This window comes from Phragmites australis, chromosome 13 (assembly GCF_958298935.1).
Source record: "Phragmites australis chromosome 13, lpPhrAust1.1, whole genome shotgun sequence".
In the NCBI taxonomy this organism is placed as follows: domain Eukaryota; kingdom Viridiplantae; phylum Streptophyta; class Magnoliopsida; order Poales; family Poaceae; genus Phragmites; species Phragmites australis.
The window spans coordinates 22,244,159-22,264,881 of record NC_084933.1 but is presented as its reverse complement, the minus strand read 5'-3'; the positions used below and the strand labels follow the sequence as shown (position 1 = coordinate 22,264,881).

The window sequence follows — 20,723 nt, the reverse complement described above, 5'->3', positions numbered from 1 at the left end:
AGGCCGCTAATAACCCTAAACCTAATAACCGCATCATCGCTCGCACTGAAATAACGACAACCCCTAGTAAGCCGTACATCCACCTATCACATAGAAAATTTTGCTTTTGTCACGTCACCTTTCACTCCTCGCTCAGTGTTCTTTTTTACACTCTTCACTTAGAAAAGCCTTAGCTTTTTTGTTCAAAAAAAGCCCTAGCTTTAATAGTGTAGTAGCACTGCATCTCTGGCCTCACTGCTCACTACTGTGTATTCCATGTCTCAGTCACCTCACATCTCTCCTTTTCAGGCCAAACACCACTCCCCACCCCCCGCACTCCCCCTAAAAATAGAAGCAGCAGCATGCAATTCCCCACTCCATCAAGCAAACTGAATCTGCTGCTCTCCCTGCAGCTCCCCATTCCCCAATCTCCAGATGGGCCTATGAGCGAGCCAGCAGCAGCAACAGTTGCTACCACCACCGCTGAGAAAGAGTAAGAAGCAACAGAAGAGATCAACCAGCTATATATTCCAGATTATTCCAATGTTTTATCGTTAATATTGTGCAGACTCAAGAAGCTAGCCAACCTCCATTTCTGACACCCAGCTGTGAGCCAAGATCACCATCCAACACCACCAAAGGTTACTGGTGCCTTTCCTTAATCTTTTTTTTTTCAAAGAAAGTTTTCACACACGAGACATACACATCTGTTCTAGTCGTCTTAAATATATTGCATCCACTTTCAAAGTTCTGAGCACCAAGTCCCAAACAGATCCCTTCAATGGCCAACTAATGCCACTACATATACCTACATGTAATCATTGGCCTCACCATGCTTACGAGAATGTGAAGTATTCCACTGCCAATATAGTATTGATAAGAAATAGTAGTTTCAATCGTTTCATTGAGCAAACAACAGTAAGGGAGAGCCCTACTGGATTTAATTAAAGAGGAAATTGTTTCAGCTCACAGCCATACTTTCTTTTTTTCCCTACTTATTAGCTAGCTGATCCATGGACATGTCGCCGAACCCCGACAGCCCCTCATCGGGAGGGGGCAACGGCGGCGTCGGGTCGAGCAGCGGCGGCGCGTCGCCTTCCGTTGGCTCAATGACGCCGCAGTCGCCGAGCCGGTACGAGGCGCAGAAGCGGCGCGACTGGAACACGTTCGGCCAGTACCTACGGAACCACCGGCCGCCGCTGAGTCTGACTCAATGCAGCGGCGCGCACGTCCTCGAGTTCCTGCGTTACCTGGACCAGTTCGGCAAGACCAAGGTGCACGCCGCGGCGTGCCCCTTCTTCGGCCACCCGAACCCGCCGGCGCCCTGCCCCTGCCCGCTCCGCCAGGCCTGGGGTAGCCTCGACGCCCTCGTCGGCCGCCTCCGCGCTGCCTTTGAGGAGAACGGCGGCCGCCCAGAGTCCAACCCCTTTGCCGCGCGCGCCGTCCGCCTCTACCTCCGCGAGGTCCGCGAGCACCAGGCCCGCGCCCGCGGCGTCAGCTACGAGAAGAAGAAGCGCAAGAAGCCGCAGCAGCTGCCGGGCGACAGCAGTGGCAGCCTTCACGGCCACCCCCACCACCCTCCGCCCCCGCCGCCCGGCGCCATCTGCTGAGCTAATCGAACGACGCTCGTCCTACGCTCTCCTATTTGGCCGGTATGCCAGATTGAGCATATATTTTATGTATCATTTGCATCTGCATGTATGCATGTGCATGGCAGTGGCTTCCAGCTGCTGATCCGTGTACTCTATCATGAGAAAACTACTAGTAGTCGGTGCTGCGTTCGTACTGCATCGCTTGTTTGTTTCGATTGCCTTTAGCTTTGGTGTTGTCGAATCTATTTACTTCTAGGAGTGAGCAAGTGTTTTCTGTACTTTGAACTGGGGAGTATATGTCCTTTGAGGTTCCATCTAGAGATCTAGCTAGGGACAATGTGATACATGGAGATCTCTCTTGCTGTTTGTGGAAGATTTTGAAGCCTGTTTCAGTGTCCATATGCATCTGCGCATCATGTGTCAATTCAATTCTGGAGCCAGCACCTTCTTGTTTCTTGTTTTGCTTCCTGTTTCGTTTCCTTTTTGTGGTACCGGATGCAGTGTTTGGGTGAGCAAGGGTAGTGAGATCAATGTGAATTGTGCATGCCCAGTTGCCTGCACCGCTGCACGGCGACGATAGTGGTACAGTATAACGCGCCAAATAAGAGGAGGACAAGCATGTACCACTTACTGTTGATGCTTGATGTGGCTTGTGTGTGCTTGTTTGCTTGCAAGTACTGGATGCATGTGTCGATTGGAGCTATTCTTCTCCTCTTCCAGCATACTGTCCTTAGTTTCACGATCGATCTTTTCCCATGTATTTCTGAATAGTTGCGTCCCATCGTGGGGGCTAGCTCTGCTATTTGATGTTCTTGTAGTATTTGAAGCATAAGAACACACGGTCCATACTTCTTGCTAGGTTTTTCTTTGTGATCGAATATGTTCTTGATTGCTTTTGGTTACTCTGATTGAGATCATTATGCACTTATAGATTTTGCGTTACGTTTGAACAAATATTCTACAACAGAGTTCAGATATAGCTGACATATTCACATTACAAACAAAATGAAATGAAATTTATGAGTTAACTATATTGTACTATCAGTAGACTTTATGAATCCCTTTTCGGTTATGGTTTACACATGTGGACGAACATAATTACAAGCAAGCAAACATGCTAACACATAAGTTAATACACCGTATTCAAGTTTTAAGTGATCTTATTTTTTTTTATAGATTAGATGATCTCACTTGGTATACTACGACTTCTACCTAGCTGCAAGCATACATTTTACATAAGTGATTGCAATTTCTTGCAATAAGTTGCCATTGTTCGTATATATGGATTGAACTTTGGATCATCTGCGCATACATAGAATAGTGCATACAAGAAAACATTTATCTAATTATGATTTTCAAGGCATTTATATTTTACAGAAGCCAAGCAGATAATATGGAACTAGTATCATGTGGCTTCTATGCATGTATACAGTCAAGACATAATCTGCATATTCGATCATACAATGCAAAGCTTTCTTAATATTTAGACGTTCCATTTTGTGCATTTAAATTATTAGTCTAATTTCCATTTAGAATTGGTTGAATTTCAAGTATTCCGACAGAAAATGAGCACCTTAATTAATTAGTCCGTACTTTCGTCAGCATTTATTTTATACTTACTCAAAGAAGACAGAGATATAGACCGGAAGCATTGAACTGTATACCCTGTCCCTTCATAGTGAAAACTCCTGTACGTGCATGTTCAGGAGTAGTGTGATTGATTGTATGTAGGAAAGTAATTTGGTACGGCGGATGTGTATAATTTTAAATAAAAGTGTGTTTAGTTGTTCACATATATTATTCTAGTTTGACTCTGTGGATGTAAATGTACGTTCACAACTTGGTTTGAGAGGGAAGTGTGTTTCGAGCTTTCCTCCACAGCGGGTCTGACAGATGCAAATTTTTACATCCGCTCATACATACGGATCTATTTGTTAGTGTTATAAAATTATTTTCGTGTGAGCAATAAATTACAGGTTTTAACTCTTGCATTCACTCATATGGCCTCATATTCGGTCAACTAAACAGAATCTTATCTCAGCGTATCCAGATAGATACAACCGAACAAACACTCTTCTTTCAACAAATATGACTTCGTTTAATCTGCTTCTCCTCAACCTGCATATACATACATGCAAGCAACCAATCACCCTACCCAGCTGAACCGGTGTGTTAGAGATATGCATATAAATATTTACCCCTTCGTGTAAAAAGTACTTGATGTTTGAATGCATGCTGTAAAACTTTTGAAACTTTTGTTATGGATATCATCATGATAGTTAGATTTGTCTTGATAGGTATTTTCATAATTGTTCTCAAAATGAACAAAAAGTACATAATATTATCTATTGTTTATTTAAATTATATATGAACTAACAGTCAAATTTAAGTTACTTTGAGACCATGTCAGGTGTCAATCAGCACATGCAATTGAAGGGAGTATTATACAAGTAATTCTTGTTTAAATCTTCAAAAGAAAATTTGGAAGTTGCTCGGAACATAAGTAATTTTGTTGTGAAATAAGACATTGCTTCCATAGAATTATAATGGTATATGGATGCTGAATTATTTTCGTCTTTAGACCTAAAATTAAGCAACAATTTAGCTGCTATACATATATATATATATATATATATATATCCTCTTGTCATTTTGTCACTATATATTACTGTACTAGATATTATAAGACGTTTCGTAGACAACGCTCTGCAAATGCATGCCAGCAAAGATTGTTTCTTGACATGTGCTTGATATAGTCCGAAAAGGGATATATAGGTCATGCATAAGAAAATTTTGATATATACATATACTTCGGGCCTCTATTGTGAGTAAGTTGCATGTCTGTGCTATTCAGGAATAATAAATAATTTTAAGCTATCTATCCTTTGGACAATTCAAATTTTATAATTTTCATAAGTTAGTTGTTTTTTACAAACTAAACTTGAGCAAACTATATACATCTGCTCACGTTTCTTTTTTTTTCCTGCTTGGTCAATTCAAAGTGTGCAATATGTTCTTGATGTCATGTACAGAATTTTCCGTTTCTCTCGAAACAGGGAGCAAATTAATGTTCATGCATTAAAATGTTAGGTGCAATTGCATATGTGCCTGTCGAGTGTCAAGGCAGGAAGATCACAGAGACGCGCAAGGTACAATAGGAGATTAGACTTAATAAGGCTCTGTTGTCATTTTTGTCAATTAGCACCATACTTATGAAAAATTCGCACGTCGCGCCATTTTTTTAGGGATATTAATTGATTCGCATTGCAACAGTTTTTAGTCTGACAAAAGAGGGATCCACTTGTCATAGGGAAGAACCAAAGAAGTATCGCGAATGTTTTTTTTAGAGGGAGGTGCATATTAATTCCAAGAAGGAAAAAATGAGGAAGATCTGGTGATACGGCAGAACTAGTAGAAAGAAGTGAGCAATAATGAGTAGACTAGAGCTGATACGGAGAGATCTAACGATCACTAACATGCAGTGCTCTTGTGTGATAAATCGGCGTTGCAGTGTAGCATAAAGCGCACTCCAGCCGTTGCTCTTTTCGCTAGCTTCCTTTTTTTTATCTCTGTATATGGAACGACGGATAACACTGTTGCCTGCTCCGGATTTCTTTTTAACAAAGGAATAAGATTATCTTAAGCTCTGCGGGAATGAACTGAGAAAATAAACGCCGAATCATAGTTAACAATAGTTCAAATACAAATTCTATTACTGGACCACTACTTGTGTCTGGCGATTTTTTTTCTTATCACTGTAGCTTTCAAAGGACGGCGTTGAGTTGCTGCCAACGCCATTGCTGATTGATCTTATCATAGAGTCCTGGCCTTGACACGTACGAAATGCCAAAGAAGGGTGCTGTATTTGTCGGCGAAGGCATGCATAGAGATGATCGCACTTAAAAAAAAACTATCTTCCGAGATATTTAGAGTGTATTTTTACAGATAACTTATTTAAAAAATCGTCTATGTAGTTAATGAAGGTCCTCTGTGGTTATAGATCATCTTTGGTTATAGTTCCTTACATGAATCGTCTTTAAAAATATAATGATTATCACAGACATTTAATATGAGGAACCGCATGTATGTGAACCGCCTGTGAAAATAGGTCATTTTCACAGACGATTCATGTAAGAACTGTACGTGAAAATGAGTAACTGGTTATCTTTAAAAAATTATAACATTTAATATGAATTCGAATGAGGATAAACTTTATATGAAAATTATACCACTCGATAAGATCTACAACTTTGTAGTTGAAAAGTTTTTTATTTAAAGTCATTTATATATCCAAATAATCGTTTGAAGTTTCAAACCATTATTTGAGCATCTAAATGACTTCAATAAAAAAACTTTTCAACTACAAAGTTATAGATCTCGTCAAGAGCTACAATTTTTATATAGATTTTGTACTCATCCGACTTAATATGAAAAAGATATAATTTTTTTTAAATACATTGCCACTTATTTCTACAGTTCTATAGGCGGTTCACATAAGGAACCGCCTGTAGAAATGAGTGGGGTGCATGGTTGGTTAAAAAGATTATTTTTTAATAAAAAAAATATCGATTTAGAGATCAATTATTACAGACGGTCCGCTTAAGAATCCGTCTGTGAAAATTAATTTCTACAGACGGTTCGCTTAAGTAACCGTCTGTGAACATCGGTTTCTACAGGTGCCCCGCTTAAGGAACCGTCAGTGAAAACCTAGTGAATCATCTATAGTAATAGATTTCTACACGTGATCTTTTATATCCGTAAAAATCGTTCATTTTTATAGATATTTAATTACAGACGAACACGTTAAATATCTATAAAAAGGAGTCATCAACCGCTCCAAAAATAAATTTTTTATAGTGTCGAGAGGTCGCTCTCAAGGTACCAGAGTTCAGAGAGGATGTACATGCGAGTGAGACATGGCCACATGGATCCCACTAACTAGTGAGTCCCAGCTGCAGTTAGATTCTGCTAGCAATAAAGGAATCACTAGATCCGGTACAGTGTGCATCGGTTTGGAATGAGACAAAATATGATGCACATCAGTTAAGCATGACACTTTGTGAATCCTACTGCACGCGCGCGCACGCATATATACTGTGGTGATGCAGATGAAGAACAACAGGGATTCAGGAGGAAGAGGGAAGTAGGATTAGAATTCGTGGATCAGACGCAGACTAACTTGTCTGTTCTTTATGGTAAAAGACACTGTGTTCTCTTCCTCGCTTTCTCCATCTATTTGTAGTCACGTCAAGACATGTGGGCTCAGCTCGTGACCCATTCCACACCGGTCCACCATGCATTGGGCTTGGGCCTGTGCTTGCTTCGCCTGGTGACACGCGCCCGTCCTGCTCCTCGTTCGGCACGGTACTTCCTTGCTCTTCGTCAAGTACCGAGCCCTCTGGGTGTCGTAACATCCCCTCCCCTTGAGGAGATGTTTGGCCCCAAGTAGGAGCGTGAGGGAAATATTGACGAAGCGCCTCCGCGTCCTCTCATGTTGCGAGTTCCATCGGGGTCGACGACCACTTCACGAGCACCTGGGCGATGTTGGCTAGACCGCGAGCAATCATCCCCAGCTGCAGCAACTGAAAATATTGATTAGGGGATGGTAAAACCGGTGATACCTGGTGCTTAGCGCCCACTGCTTCCTTCAATTGGTATACATGAAAGACCCGATAGATAGTGCTCGATGGTGGAAGATCCAGTTTATAAGCCACGTAGCCAATTCTCATAAGAATTCTGTAGGGCCCGAAGTATCCAAAGGCAGGCTTGTGACTCGCACGAACAGCCATCGATGACTGGATGTAGGGTTGCAATTTTAAGAATACCATATCCCCAACTGTGAATTGATGATCTGAGCGTTTCTTATAGGCTTGGAACTTCATTCTTTGTTGTGCCCAAAGTAAATGCTGATGCAAAAGCCTGTTAATCAGTGTGCGTTATTCTAACCAGGTTGTCAAATCAATTACGTTACACTCAGTAGCATCCTCAATGCCCAACTGTCGGGGAGAAATTCCATACATGTAAGACTACATTCTCAACATCTCTTATATCTATTGTATCGGTCACTAAATTAAATAGCTCATACATAATATAAAAATTATGACATCATAATTATAAATCGTAAATAAAGTATTATAGTTACAGAGTTCAAAAGGTCTTCAAACAATACTGTATATTACAAAAGTGGCCTAACGACTATCAAAAGCATAGCAGAACGACTACCTAAAGCCACATGTAGCTAGAGTGCGAATATGACTACTAAATATACTCCTCATCTGTGCCTTCATCTCCAGCAAAGTCAGCATCTACGTCCTTATCTGAATGATAGTAAAAATGAGTACGGAATGTACTCAGCAAATCCTATACATTACGTGAAAAATAGATAAATGAGATACAAAATTAGTAACAGGTTGTAACATGACCCGTCACTGATGATAACAGTGACATATCGTAATTGTGACCTCTCACTGATAATGACTCATCAGTGACGGGTTATCCTAAACCAGTTATAAGTGATGGGTTAAGTTGTGACCCGTCACTTATAACCTAGCATCAGTGACGAGTCATTTTAGTCAGTCATAAGTGATGGGTCAAGTTGTGACCTATCACTTATGACTGACATAAGCGACGGGTCGTCTAAGCAATCATAAGTGATGGGTCAAATTATGACCCACCACTTATGACCTGATATCAGTGACATGTCAAGTTGTGACCCATAACTAATGACGGTATTCACAAATACTTAGCTCACTGATATTTTTTATTTTTCTTTTATTTTTCTCTTATATTTTCTCACCTCACCAGCACTAAAATAGGAAATATATATCATTTATGCTCAAATTTGATGTAAGGGGTGACAACTATGGACACAAATGCACATTTCGAAAATGATAAAAAAACTTTAGGGGATGATAAATCAATCTTCCAGGCCATGTTTAGCCTAAAAAAATTTATCAAACCCAACAAAGTGGGAGAGAAATGGATGTAACTTTTTCTATAAATGCTTGTAGAGTCAAAAAAAAAATATAAAAATCAGAGTTCGTATGCAAAAACTATGCCCGATTTACAGAAGGCACTCCGTGTCACTTATGCAAAAGTTATGACCTTCCTTAGTGACGGGTCAAATTTTGACGTGTCACCAATAAGTTTATTGGTGACGTCACCAATGACGGTTATCACACGTCACTTATAACCTTTTTTCACGTAGTGATACTACTTTAAGGTGTTGATAGATGCATAAATATATCTCAAGGACAAGACTTTATAGTTTAGTTTTAAGTATAAAGTTGTTTTATGCAGTTATTCGGTTGTATTCTCTACTGTTAACTTTGAAAAATATCAAACGAGGTAAAAAGATATATCATGGGGTTTTTGGTAATGGAAGGAGCTACACCTCACTCCATAATCCCTATTATTGTACCTGGTATACCTCTAGTACTACACAACTCCTGGGGAATTAAGCCATCAACCTCATCACACGGGCATCTAGTCCACACACTCACTGATTAAAGACACACACGCCTAGAGTCTAATCAATGAGGTAATTGATTCACATGTCCATACTATGGATACAGCTATTCGAATAGATTTACACTCTGCAGATATTGTACACCGTACCCATACAATATACTCAGCCTCCAACCATTGCAAGTAGAGGAGTGAATCATACTGAGTTCCCATACCCATCAAGCATGTTGCTACACAATCCATCCACGGGAAGGACATCAGGGGTCCAAAGCATTGGATTAATTGTGGCTCGACAGCCATTGCGATGTCACCAGCCAACTCTCATAATGCGTATAGTAACAAGTCTTTTCCTGAGTTCCCGTTATACCCCTACCTCTAGGGTGGACAATGAGCTTAGCTAATGGGTGTGAGATCAAGTCCCACATAGTTGCATTGGGGTTGCTTAGCATAACGACGCAATGATTCGATACTTATACGGTCAGAGAGACATCTTTAGTTGGTAATGAATACCACAAAGGCAGCTCAAGCCTCTAAGAGCATCCTCAGTCGGAGGACTACTCTACTTGCCCCCACTAAAACAGTTTTCACTTATTTTACACCCCACTCATCATATCCTTTACCACATCAAGGATTTCTCTTTCACCAAAGATTCATGATATATGAGTTAAATTGATTAAAAAGTGAAACGACATCACCGAAGAGCTGTATTCCACTAGCGACATTTTTCGAAGAGAATGTATTCCATCATATGCATGTTAGATATCACGACGTCACCCGACGATAATATAGATAATGATAGGTAAATTCTAGCGTGATATGTGTTCTAGAGAAGACAATAAGGTATGAATTATTTAATAGGATTTATCTACTGCAAGTAGTTGATATAGCGCAATACATGGCACATACGATAATAAGTCAATTTTTTTAAGTTGATCAATTAGATTATTGTAAAACATAGGCTCAGAATGATAAAGTAGATAGGACTTACCTTCTTCAAAGTTTTCTTCTAAACTTTGGTTGAAGTTAGGATCCTCCGGGTTCTCCACGAAATCCTCTAGTTCTGCAAATGTGTTTATGATCAATAACAGTCTCGAATAGAGAAGAATCAATTAACACCAAATGTAGTACCAAATGAGCCCTAATGGGTATCACATTGTGATAGAAAGATAGATCTCGAATTTAGACGAAAGAATCGTCAAAATTGAAGTCAGAAAAGAGAAGTTCTGATTTTGGGAGAGGATTTGAATTTAAAAAGATTTGACCTAAGAAATGATTTGAATTTGAGAGATATTCAATTCAAATCTCCACTCAAAGAATCATAAAAACAAATAAACCAAATTGTGAATGATTTAATTTATTGCATGGATTAATTTAGAAATCATCACGTGAGGTTTTCTAGAAACGACGACAACACACACAATCTCGATTTGCTATTCTGCCAACCATGCAACAACACGCGTTGTTAGCCCCGATGATGATTCCAGCTATTAGGGGCAAGTCGCACATGCGACCAGTGCGAGATTGAGTTCATCTTTTTTGGTCATATGGTTCTATCGACTCGCACCTCATCCGATCCCAATTACACCAAATCATGCCTCAATCGATCCATCACATTAACCAATCATAAGAACAAAAATAGATCGTATCTATTACTACCGCATATCATCTATATGTGGCCGATCTAGATAAAAAACTATGCATGCAGGCTCTGATATCACTGTTCGGTAACGGGTTCACTACGCTAGCATATTTTTTTTTCTCTACAATGTTCAACGAAGGAACTACTCGAGTAGGGGGTTATAGATCATTACCAATAGAAGTGTTGCACAGTAGAAGAAGAGTTGGAGTAGTCTGATCCAACGTCGTGCGCGTCCTCGACCAACTCCGACCACGTGCACCGCATCCTCGACCAGTTCTGAGTAGGTATGTCACGTCCTCGACCAGCTCCGACCACGTGCACCGTATACTCAACCATGAAGAGGAAGCCTCGACCACATCCCCGATCAGGAAGAGAAAGTAGTCGATCTCATCGACCACCTCGTTGACCAGGTACTCGTACTCCTCAACCACCCCTAAGTAGGTGTGTCGTGCTCCTCGACCACAGAGCACGACCAGCACCGCAATCTTCACACAAGGAGATCAGCACTGCAATAGCAACAACGCCTCTACGGTATCTATACGTATAGGGATGGAACGCCGTGCGCCGGTGTGCTAGCACCGCGCGCCCGACTAGGGTTTCACAGGAAGTTCGGGAAGAGGTGGCGGCTAGGATTTTTGAAAACTTGTGCACACATGGCCCCTGCCTCCTCTTATATAGAGTACACTAATGAACTTTTAATCACATTAAAGCCTATCATGACCCTAAACCCTAATGGATATTCAATCATATTAAATCCTATTCGCAGAACCAATCTGCATACGTGATCACCTCTAGGGCATATCACCAAGAAATATCTTGAAAGAAGTAGTGAGTTACACTCCCTAAATTGGCCATGGCATTTTCTGAACTTCCTGAGTACAGTTCATAAGTGTCACATTTGCTATCTGCACACGAAGAGGCATAGCAGATCAGTCACACCCTGAAGCTGATGTGCAATAGTTGTACTAAGGAATGTGTGAGAACTTTCAGAGTGCAATAACATCAACATCTCAATTCCCTGAATAAACCCAATGAATTTTAAAGTTTTTGTGATTCATTTCCTATCAGAGCATCACAGGATAGTTGAAGCAATGCACCATCTGAAAAATCCCAATTGTCGGACTGAGCAGTAGTAGCATCTTCACAAGCAAAAAGCTCGCATAGTTCTTGCACAACATGAAGCTGAAATGTTGGATTGCATTTGTGATCCTGACTCTATTTCTCGGCGCATTTGTAACACAAGCCCCAATCTTGCCTCTAAGAATGTAGTGCTGCCAACTTGTCCTCATTAGGGTGCACTCGTGCTGCTTCCATATCGCGATTATCTTCAGCTGTAGCTAGAGGAGGTGGTTTAGCCTGTGCCGGAGAAGGTAATGGAAGAGCACCCTAGAACGATGGTCTACTGATAAGTGATACATCTAACTTCCAAAATTCACGCCTTCTTGGATCGCTGACCTCTTCCTGCAAGGATGCGAGAGTACAAGCAGCATCCAAATCGGAAGGGTGTTGAATCAACACAATCGACTTAAAATCGTCCCTTAACCCATCAATGTATCAGTGTAGTATAGTAAAGAGGGTCCGGTGTAGATTCATAAGCGAATAAATGATCCACTAGTTCCACAAATTTTTCATTGTTTTCCCTAACTGAACCCGTTTGCCTAATATGGAACAGCTACCTGATTAATGTTTCATGTTGCTCACGACCAAACTGAACTAACACCATCTCACAAAATTCTTCCCACGAGATGATCCATAGACTGAAGCCAACATGCGGCCACTCCCGTGAGATGCATGGAGGTGACTCACACCCACAATGCTTGATTCCTAGTGAACATATCAAAATAATTCTCTCAACGACTCTTTCACAGTTTGGGATTATCCCCATCGAACTCAAGAATATGCATCTTAGGAAGCTTAGCGTTGTAGCTGTGTGTAGGATCTGTAAATCGACTCGATGACTCCATGAAAGCATAACGGGAAGCAACTGGTGGGGATTGCAATGGGTGCACACCTATGATCGAGAGATGTGAGAGGGTGGTGACCGACCTCAGCACATGCTCCCGATAATCATGATGGACGCGGTGTCCATGAGGGCCGATGGTTGGTTCTCTGGTAGGTGGGCGCATGGCAACCGTCTCTAATGCGACGAAGATGCCCGAGGTAGTCGTGGCTTGATCAAGGACTAGCCGATCAACATGCTTGCAGAGCACGTTGATGTCGAAACGCGGATTGTCCATCGAGGACTCGATCTACGGCTTCCACGCCTCGATTCCACGCCATCGATGTGTTGTTCCACCGAATCAAAATGCTCCCCGAGAGCTTTGAAATCATCGATGAGAAGCTTGATCTAAGGATCCATGGCGCCGAGTCGCTTGCGGAAGCGAGTGAAGTGATGGTGGGTGTCTATGATTTCAGGATCATGTCTCTTATACCAAGTTGTGATGATCGAGAGGAAGAACAACAGGATTCGAGAGGATGAGGCAGGTAGGATTAGAATTCGTGGTTCAGACGCAGACGAACTCATCTGTTCTTTACCGTAAAAGACAGCTTGTTCTCTTCCTCTCACCCTCTCCATCTATTTGTAGTCGCGCTAAGACATGTGGGCTCATCTCGTGATCCAGTCTGCACCGGTCCACCGCACATTGGGCTTGGTCCTACGCCTGCTTCGCTTGGTGACACGCGTGCGTCCTGCTCCTCGTCCGGCATGGTGCTTCCTTGCTCTTCATCAAGTACCGAGCCCTCCTGTGTAGGTGTCGTAACATATACACCCACCCATGCACGCACTCACGCATCCAGTCATCCAGGTAAGCAAGACCATACCCTTCAAATTTGTGATGGACCGCACCACATGCCAGAATAACATTACTACTGACTAATGTAGCACCGGTATACACGCGCTCTTGGCATGCCAGCAAGGACACCATGCAGCAAGCTCTTGCCGTGGTCAGAATACTCATGTGCCTATTCGTATTACAATCGCTACTCTCGAGTCAACAAAAAACCCACCAGCTATTTGTGCACACTTTTGTTGTAAATATTGCGAACTGATTGATGGGGATGGTTGTAATTTCGTTGCATTTGTGTAATGAAATCAGAGGTAAGCCCGTTCTGGAAAAAAAGTTAGTTGAGTACCTGCCGGATCGGAGATAACCATGAACATCTTCGGATTAATCGGACATCCAAATGGGCTAGCGCAATTCCCTTCTCTCTCCGAGGGACAGGCCGGACAAATGGACAGAATCACGACGACTGATTTCTACCTGTGCTGTGTTCTGTTCACCTGTCCCTGCCGATTCCTGTTCACTGTGCCCACGCCTGCAGCCCCGCCGGGCTGGTGATCCCCAACCCGCGCGCGCAGCAGGCGGCCCTGGGGCTTTTTTTTTTTCGAGAACGCATCTAAGCATATTTTTTTATTAAGAGGAAGAAGGTATAAGCGACCACACCATCGTACTAACGGTAGTTAGTACAAATGATTATAACACCAGAGACCTAAATGTTTACACAGACGCGACCTACGGAGATCCAAGGTGGGCAACCAGTCACATAAGCATGGAAAAAAAAGCATTGCAAGGCGACTACAAGGCGAGTACTGAAGGAGATCCGAAAGTCTCCTGTTGCCGGCCTGCACTTAACACCATCCTCCATCGCGGATGATCCTGCTCAAATCACCAGCCAAGGATGTATTACGATAGAAACACGTGGATTTCTTTACTTCAACAGGTTCCAGCAACCCAGAATGAAAAAGAAGTCGAATCCACGCCTGAGTTCCCTTAGTAACAATTTGCGCGTCAGGAACCACCAACCTACTAGCTCCGTGTCCGATTGCGAAGTGAGACGATGAAGACATCGCGGCTACAGACACAGCCGAGAAGAAAGTGTTAGATGGTTTCATCTTCCTGACCACAGGGTACAAGGGCCCTCATTCCTGAGACGTGTCTTTGTAAGCCCCGTGGCTGTGGGGCTTCGTGACAGGGTGCTGCGCGTTTGACTCGATCGGTCGGGCGGGAGAGCGGGGCCCCGCGCGGGTCACCGTCGCGCGTGGGTCGCGGTACTCTGTGTCGGCGCTCGGGGACGACCGAGGCAGCGCCCTGCTGGTCTCGTGTTAACCGAGGCCCCAGTCCCACGCGCAGCCCCATCGCGGTCGGGTGGGGAGGGCTCCGTCCGGGTACGAACGAGTGGACGCGCACACGCCGCTGGTTCCCCGGGACGAGCAGCGGCGGGCGGGGCCAAACTCGTGTGCGCCGTTCCCCTCGCGTGCTCCTGGCGGCACGTACCGCGGCCAGGACGGACGCCGGTCGGCCGGTGGGTGCGCGTCGGAACAACACGAAGTGGGAACGGAGTCGTGCAGAAGGCGTGAGGCCCATATCCGGCACGACCCAGTGCCACCGGACGCCGGCCTGCGAAGGCTTGGTTAGACATATAGCGAATCGAGAATTGGGCCGAGGGGTCGATCTGGGCTAGGCTGGCATAGTCCACAAACGACTCGAAAAGGGGCAGGTTTTTTTTTTTTGATAAACTGGAGTGTCACAACTCAATCAAGAACAATAAAAATATCGAAACTTTCACAAAGCTTTCTTTCCTATGGGTGCAATTTGATAAAAACCTTGAGAGTACATTTGACAGGTACATTGCAGCCATTCTAAAGGGTCATACAGTACATATAGCTCGCACTGTCGCACATATGGAGCATTTGCGCACACATAGCTTGTCAAGGCTATTCATTTGCGTTGATATTCGTATTGAGCATATAGATGAAAAAAATTATGGAGAGATAATGGATATCATGTAAGATAAATTAACGGCTAAGATAAACTATACATCTACAAATCCATGTGAACCTGCATTTCCCCTATCTAACAACAGCCCAAAGCTACGTACGAGTGCGTAGCTAGTTGCATACCCTACACATACATGAGCACAACTAATGTAAAGTACATACAAGTAGGCTTTATTATTCTCTTGCAACAACATGCTGTTAAAACTAACACCTCTTATGCAACACCCCAACGCTACGTACGAGTGCATAAATGCATACCCTACACATACATGAGCACAACTAATGTGTAAAGTACATACAAGTAGGCTTTATTATTCTCTTGCAACAACATGCTGTCCAAACTAACACCTCTGATGCAGGACGATTTGTTGGGTACGAAAGCTGCTATCCATGTACCTCGATGCTCAACGGCGATCCGATAAAGCGAAGGAATTAAGGTCGTGCAACCCGATCGAAAGTATATACGCTACTGTAGAGCGTGGTATTTTCTATTGATCGGTGGCCTGAACACATCCAGACGTACACATGCCAACTTGGCTCACAGGCATGCATGCATCCAACGCTTGGAGATGATGCGCCAAACTTGGCTAGACTTATATAGGAATTTCTTTTTCATGTGTGCGTATATATGTCTGGCTATTGTCATGAAAAAAGACATATTATTGTCAGCATATGATTCCTGTGCATGATAGCCTGGCAACTTGGCCTGAAGATGCAGAGATCGATGGCAGCAGCCAGCCAGATTGTTATCGCTGGACAGCCATGTTTGTCTTTGGAAAATTCAACCATTTAAAAATATTTTGGAGAATGCTCGAAATCTCTCAACCTTTGGAAAAGTTTCATCAAACTCTATTCTTTACAATGTTTGTCTCCAACCTCAAGTGTTCTAAAGTTTACTCGTCCGAACTTAGTTAGATTTTTGGAGCTGAAATCAACACCCAATTTGGGTGGCACCAACAAACTCCTCTGTGTAATAACGAGGCTGATCAGCATAGAGTTGCTATCCAGATTTGAAAATGTCGTTTGCCTTTGAAAATTAGAATCTTCCTTTGGCAATTGTTTCAAGATCGTATTCAATCAGGATATCAACTAAAAAGAGGCATCGGCATGGAAGCGAATGTTATGTACTGTGTGGTTGTACTGAGACTACTAATCACATCTTTTTCAATTGTGTGTTGGCGCGGTTTGTGTAGAACATTTTAGCTGAAGTTTTTGGCTAGATGGGTTAGCCTAATTTGGATGATAATTTGCTACAGGATTGGATCTCTGAAATTTTTGGTGTCAATTTCAAATTAGGTCTTTTCTTGTTTGCAGGTTTAGCTTGGACTCTCTGGAGCACAAGGGACAAGATGGCTATTCAAAAAGTTTTTTCTAATCAATCTATTGACGTTGCTTATGCTGGTATATCTTACTTACAGAAGTCTAAGATCCTTCTAAAGCCGCATGACAAGGAGAATATCGAACAAATTGTAGCAAGGGTGTTGTGTTGGCTGGCAAACTTTCATCCATCTTCAAGCTTTTACTCTGACGTGATGATTATGTAATAGGATAGCTTGTTGAAAGCTTTTTTAGTTTTTGTCAGCTGCGGTTTCTGTTTGCTTTTGGGTAAACTGGTAACTCCAGTCTGTTACAGAATTGCTGTTTTCGCTTTCTATAAAAAGAGGGGAGTATCCTTTTGTCTAAAAAAATAACGAGGCTGATCGTGAGCTTCTGAAATTCGATGAATAGGATAATATTGAGTTGGATGCAACATCCACTCCTCGCGTGTAGCCTTCTTCAGGCCTAAGATAAACTAAAGTAGGCTACAATTAATTTCTTCAAATTGCATCAGCATGCAATGTCTTGAACTCTCATGACATTGTCTTTGACATCATATCGACTTTCATGCACCGACCAATTCAATCCAAAGCTTAAGATGATGAGGCGATGTGGGTAATATATATACTCAACCTCAAGTCCTCAACGTATATCACAGCGTCTTGCATGGATGTAAATTAGAACCAGTTACAGACTTTCAGTCCATATTAATTACATTCAGAAACAAACTCCAGTCTTTCAAAGGAAAAAAAGGGATAGCTTCAGTAACAGTCCACTATATTGCGCGCGCGCGCGCGCACACAGAGAGAGATGTATTGATGTACATGAATTGAGTTGTAGTATTAATTTACATATACAGGAGTGGAGCGATACATGTTCTTTTTTTCACAATTGGCACCATTCAGGTGAACCAAACCATCTATCTCATGCACATGCAAACTACTACTTTCTTTTGCGAGGTGCACTCTCTATTAATTTCAAATCTAAATCTCACACTATCTTTATACAATAGCTATCACCAATGGAATTAATCCAATCATTTTCTTCACAATGCACAATTCCATGAATACTGGACGTTCGACGTCCATGCATGCATCAACCCATCCACCCCTGCGGGAATCCCATGCCCCCAAGGTTCGACATCTCCTCGAAGCCGGTGTCGTAGAAGATGCCGCATGTGTCTCCTACTCCCCTGGAGCTGCTCACTTCCTGCGGGAAGTGATCAAGGACCGAGCCGTACTGCCAGATCGCTGCATTCAGCAACGGGTTTAAGCTGCCGGCGTTCTCCTGCGGCGGTGCGAAGCCGACCGACGATCCTGTCTGGTCGTTGTACGCGTCCATCATGGGCTGGTCCGGCAGAACCGCGGCCTGCGATGAGCCGGCGAAGGTCGGCGAGGAGGAGCTGGCATTGTCTTGCTCGCTGTCTTTCCGTTTCTGGAACACCCTGCAGAGAACCCAGTCCTCCTGCATGCACAAGTGCCACTCAGTCCACGCATCCGAGTTAGAAACTACAACGAAAAGGAACCAAAAGTTGTGGTATGCTGGCGGCCGGAGCAACCGATTTAACGGTACCTTCGGTGGTGCATGCGGCGAGTCCAGGCGGAACTCGTGCATGACCCAGTAAGACTTGGCTCCGTTGGGGGCACGTCCCTGATAGAACACCAGCGTTTTTCTCATACCGACGACGGCGCGTGTGGCCGGGTCACGCACCTCACGGTCTTTGCCTGTGGCCTTCCAGTAGCCGGTCTTGGTGGCACGGTTCGTGCGCGATCCTGTGGCGTACTTACGGTCTCTGAAGCTGAAGAAGTACCACTCGCTAGCCGTCAGCTTAGCCGCGTCTGCAAGCGACGATCGAGAGAAACAATAGCAAATTTAACGTGTGTTAGCAGCGTACGAATACATGCTTTAGATTGCAACCCAAAAAAAATAGTATCTGTCAGGAAACTACGTTTTGAAGGAACTGAAAAAAAGTCGTAACTGTTACTCACGTGACGTAGCTAGGAAAGGGACAGGGTTGAATGGCGCCATCAAGATGGCGACGAGTAGGACACGTCTGGTCTGGATCAGTTAATTCATTGTTGAAAGAGATTACATCGGATGCATGTGGAATATTTGTTAAAGATCATTATTGCAGATGCGTGTGGAATATTAATTAAGGGGCTCGTAATTAACTACACAAGGAAACATCAACCGGTGACTAGTCCAATTGGTATCGGTGTTAGCTGTGTGTGTCCGCCTTGTACCTCTCAAAAATAAAAAGTACGGCTCCAAACTACATGTAAGATATGTATATTTGTATAGATGGTTTCCGTCCGTAATATAGTTCTATGTCACATTTAGACTATATAATAGATAAGCTATTGTATGAGTTGAGATAAATAATCTAAATGATACCTAATTGTCAAATGATACGTTGAAAATTGAGACTACAAATAACAGACGGCATCCATACAATAGGAAAAATACTGTCTATAAGAGTAATTGTCTGATTTTTTAACCCTCCATTAATTAATAGATATTATCTTACTCTGTTTTATTTTTCTCTCCTACACATCAGATGAAATTCTAGATGACTTCTTTTCTAGATGATTGACGTCACCTCATTGCACACATCCTAAACCGATTCATTTGTGGGGTTTTTGTTTGTTTGGTCAGGTGGTCCCTTGGCTTCTTAGAATTACAAGAGTAACGTTAAATATACGTTCAAGGAATGCGGAAGTTTTTTCTTTATGGAAGGAACGCGCAAATTTCAGTGAATTCAACAAGGACAGATAAAATGAAATTGCAAAAGACATCTTATTGCTTGCTGCTTCCACCATGGGGCACCAATTGATAATGTCAGACATCTTTAAGGGAAGGCCATGCTTAACCTATCCAGACATCATCAACAAAGGTCATATATCGCTTGGTTTTCTTTTCCATAGGGACCTCTCCTCAATCAGGTTAATTAATTTGACGTCTTCTCTCGGCTTGCATAGCAGCCGTCTCATCCTCAAACTTGTCAAGGGGCGTACCAACTATATATTACTAAATATTAACACAAACAGTAGCACGAATTGAACGGCCAGACAGATCAAGAGGAACCAACCCAAATCCGTTGGAAGCTTGGAATAACAGTCATGAGAGAGCGAGAGAGACAAAGAGATGAACAGATGCAGAGATGAGCATCAGCTAGAGCTACGGGGGGCGGCCTCACCTGGAAGCTCCCATGGTTCGCGCGCGTGCAGGTCGACCTCCACAAGCGTCCCCTGCGCGGCGCGCTCGTTGGCCACCTTCTTGTAGAGGTAGTGGCAGACCAGCTCCTCGTCGCTGGGGTAGAACCTGAACCCCGGCGGCAATGTGGACTCTATCTCCCTCAACCCCATCCCTCCTTTCGTGCCGAGTGCCGACGTTTCTTTATGCAGCCGAGAGGAATAACCACCCTACACCTATCTATCTGCACACACGGTCGAGCCGGACAAGCAACTCAACTAATTTCTTGCAACCTTGATGATCTGGTGGCTAGCTTTTTAACTACAAGCAGCAGGAATACTCGTGTTCACTCTTCGGCTCGGCTCGATTTCCGGGTCCTTTTATAGAGAGATCGGGAGAGGGCCGGGCCTAGCTCGCAAAAGAGAACCGCTGTTGACAACAGCGCGATCCCACACGTCCTGTCACGGAACAGACGGGGAGAGCACAGCGCGCCGCGCTGCCCTAGCCAGCAAGGCGAGCGCTGCGTAATGTTGGCAGGCGAGCAGCGGCCGTTCCGTCGCATCCCCTATCTCCTGAGGCGGGGCCCCGTCAAGTCGAGCTAGGCTTAGGTGGAAGATTCTAACGCCACTGATCGACGACATGTTGCCATGCTTGTCGCACAAGAACTGCTCTCGTCCGCGCTCCCGATCCGGATCGCCTGACGAGGAGGCACAACCTCGCAAGTTATACATCCCCGGGAAGTCATGGCACCGATGGGGAG

At 43.4% G+C, this 20,723-nt stretch overlaps 2 protein-coding genes across 2 annotated transcripts; one reads left to right on the top strand and one right to left on the bottom strand.

Annotated features, from left to right (window-relative positions):
• Positions 1-275: 275 nt before the first annotated feature.
• On the top strand, positions 276-2,027 carry LOC133887858 (protein G1-like4). Its single transcript, XM_062327844.1, has 3 exons — positions 276-472; positions 548-620; positions 982-2,027. Exon 3 carries the CDS (start codon positions 993-995, stop codon positions 1,587-1,589), a length of 597 nt encoding a protein of 198 aa, XP_062183828.1. The 5' UTR covers positions 276-472; positions 548-620; positions 982-992; the 3' UTR covers positions 1,590-2,027.
• Positions 2,028-17,771: 15,744 nt separating this feature from the next.
• Positions 17,772-20,452, bottom strand: LOC133889850 (protein CUP-SHAPED COTYLEDON 1-like). Its single transcript, XM_062330331.1, has 3 exons — positions 19,968-20,452; positions 18,344-18,609; positions 17,772-18,235 (listed from the first exon to the last, which is right to left on the bottom strand). Exons 1-3 carry the CDS (start codon positions 20,134-20,136, stop codon positions 17,867-17,869), a joined length of 804 nt encoding a protein of 267 aa, XP_062186315.1. The 5' UTR covers positions 20,137-20,452; the 3' UTR covers positions 17,772-17,866.
• Positions 20,453-20,723: the final 271 nt, after the last annotated feature.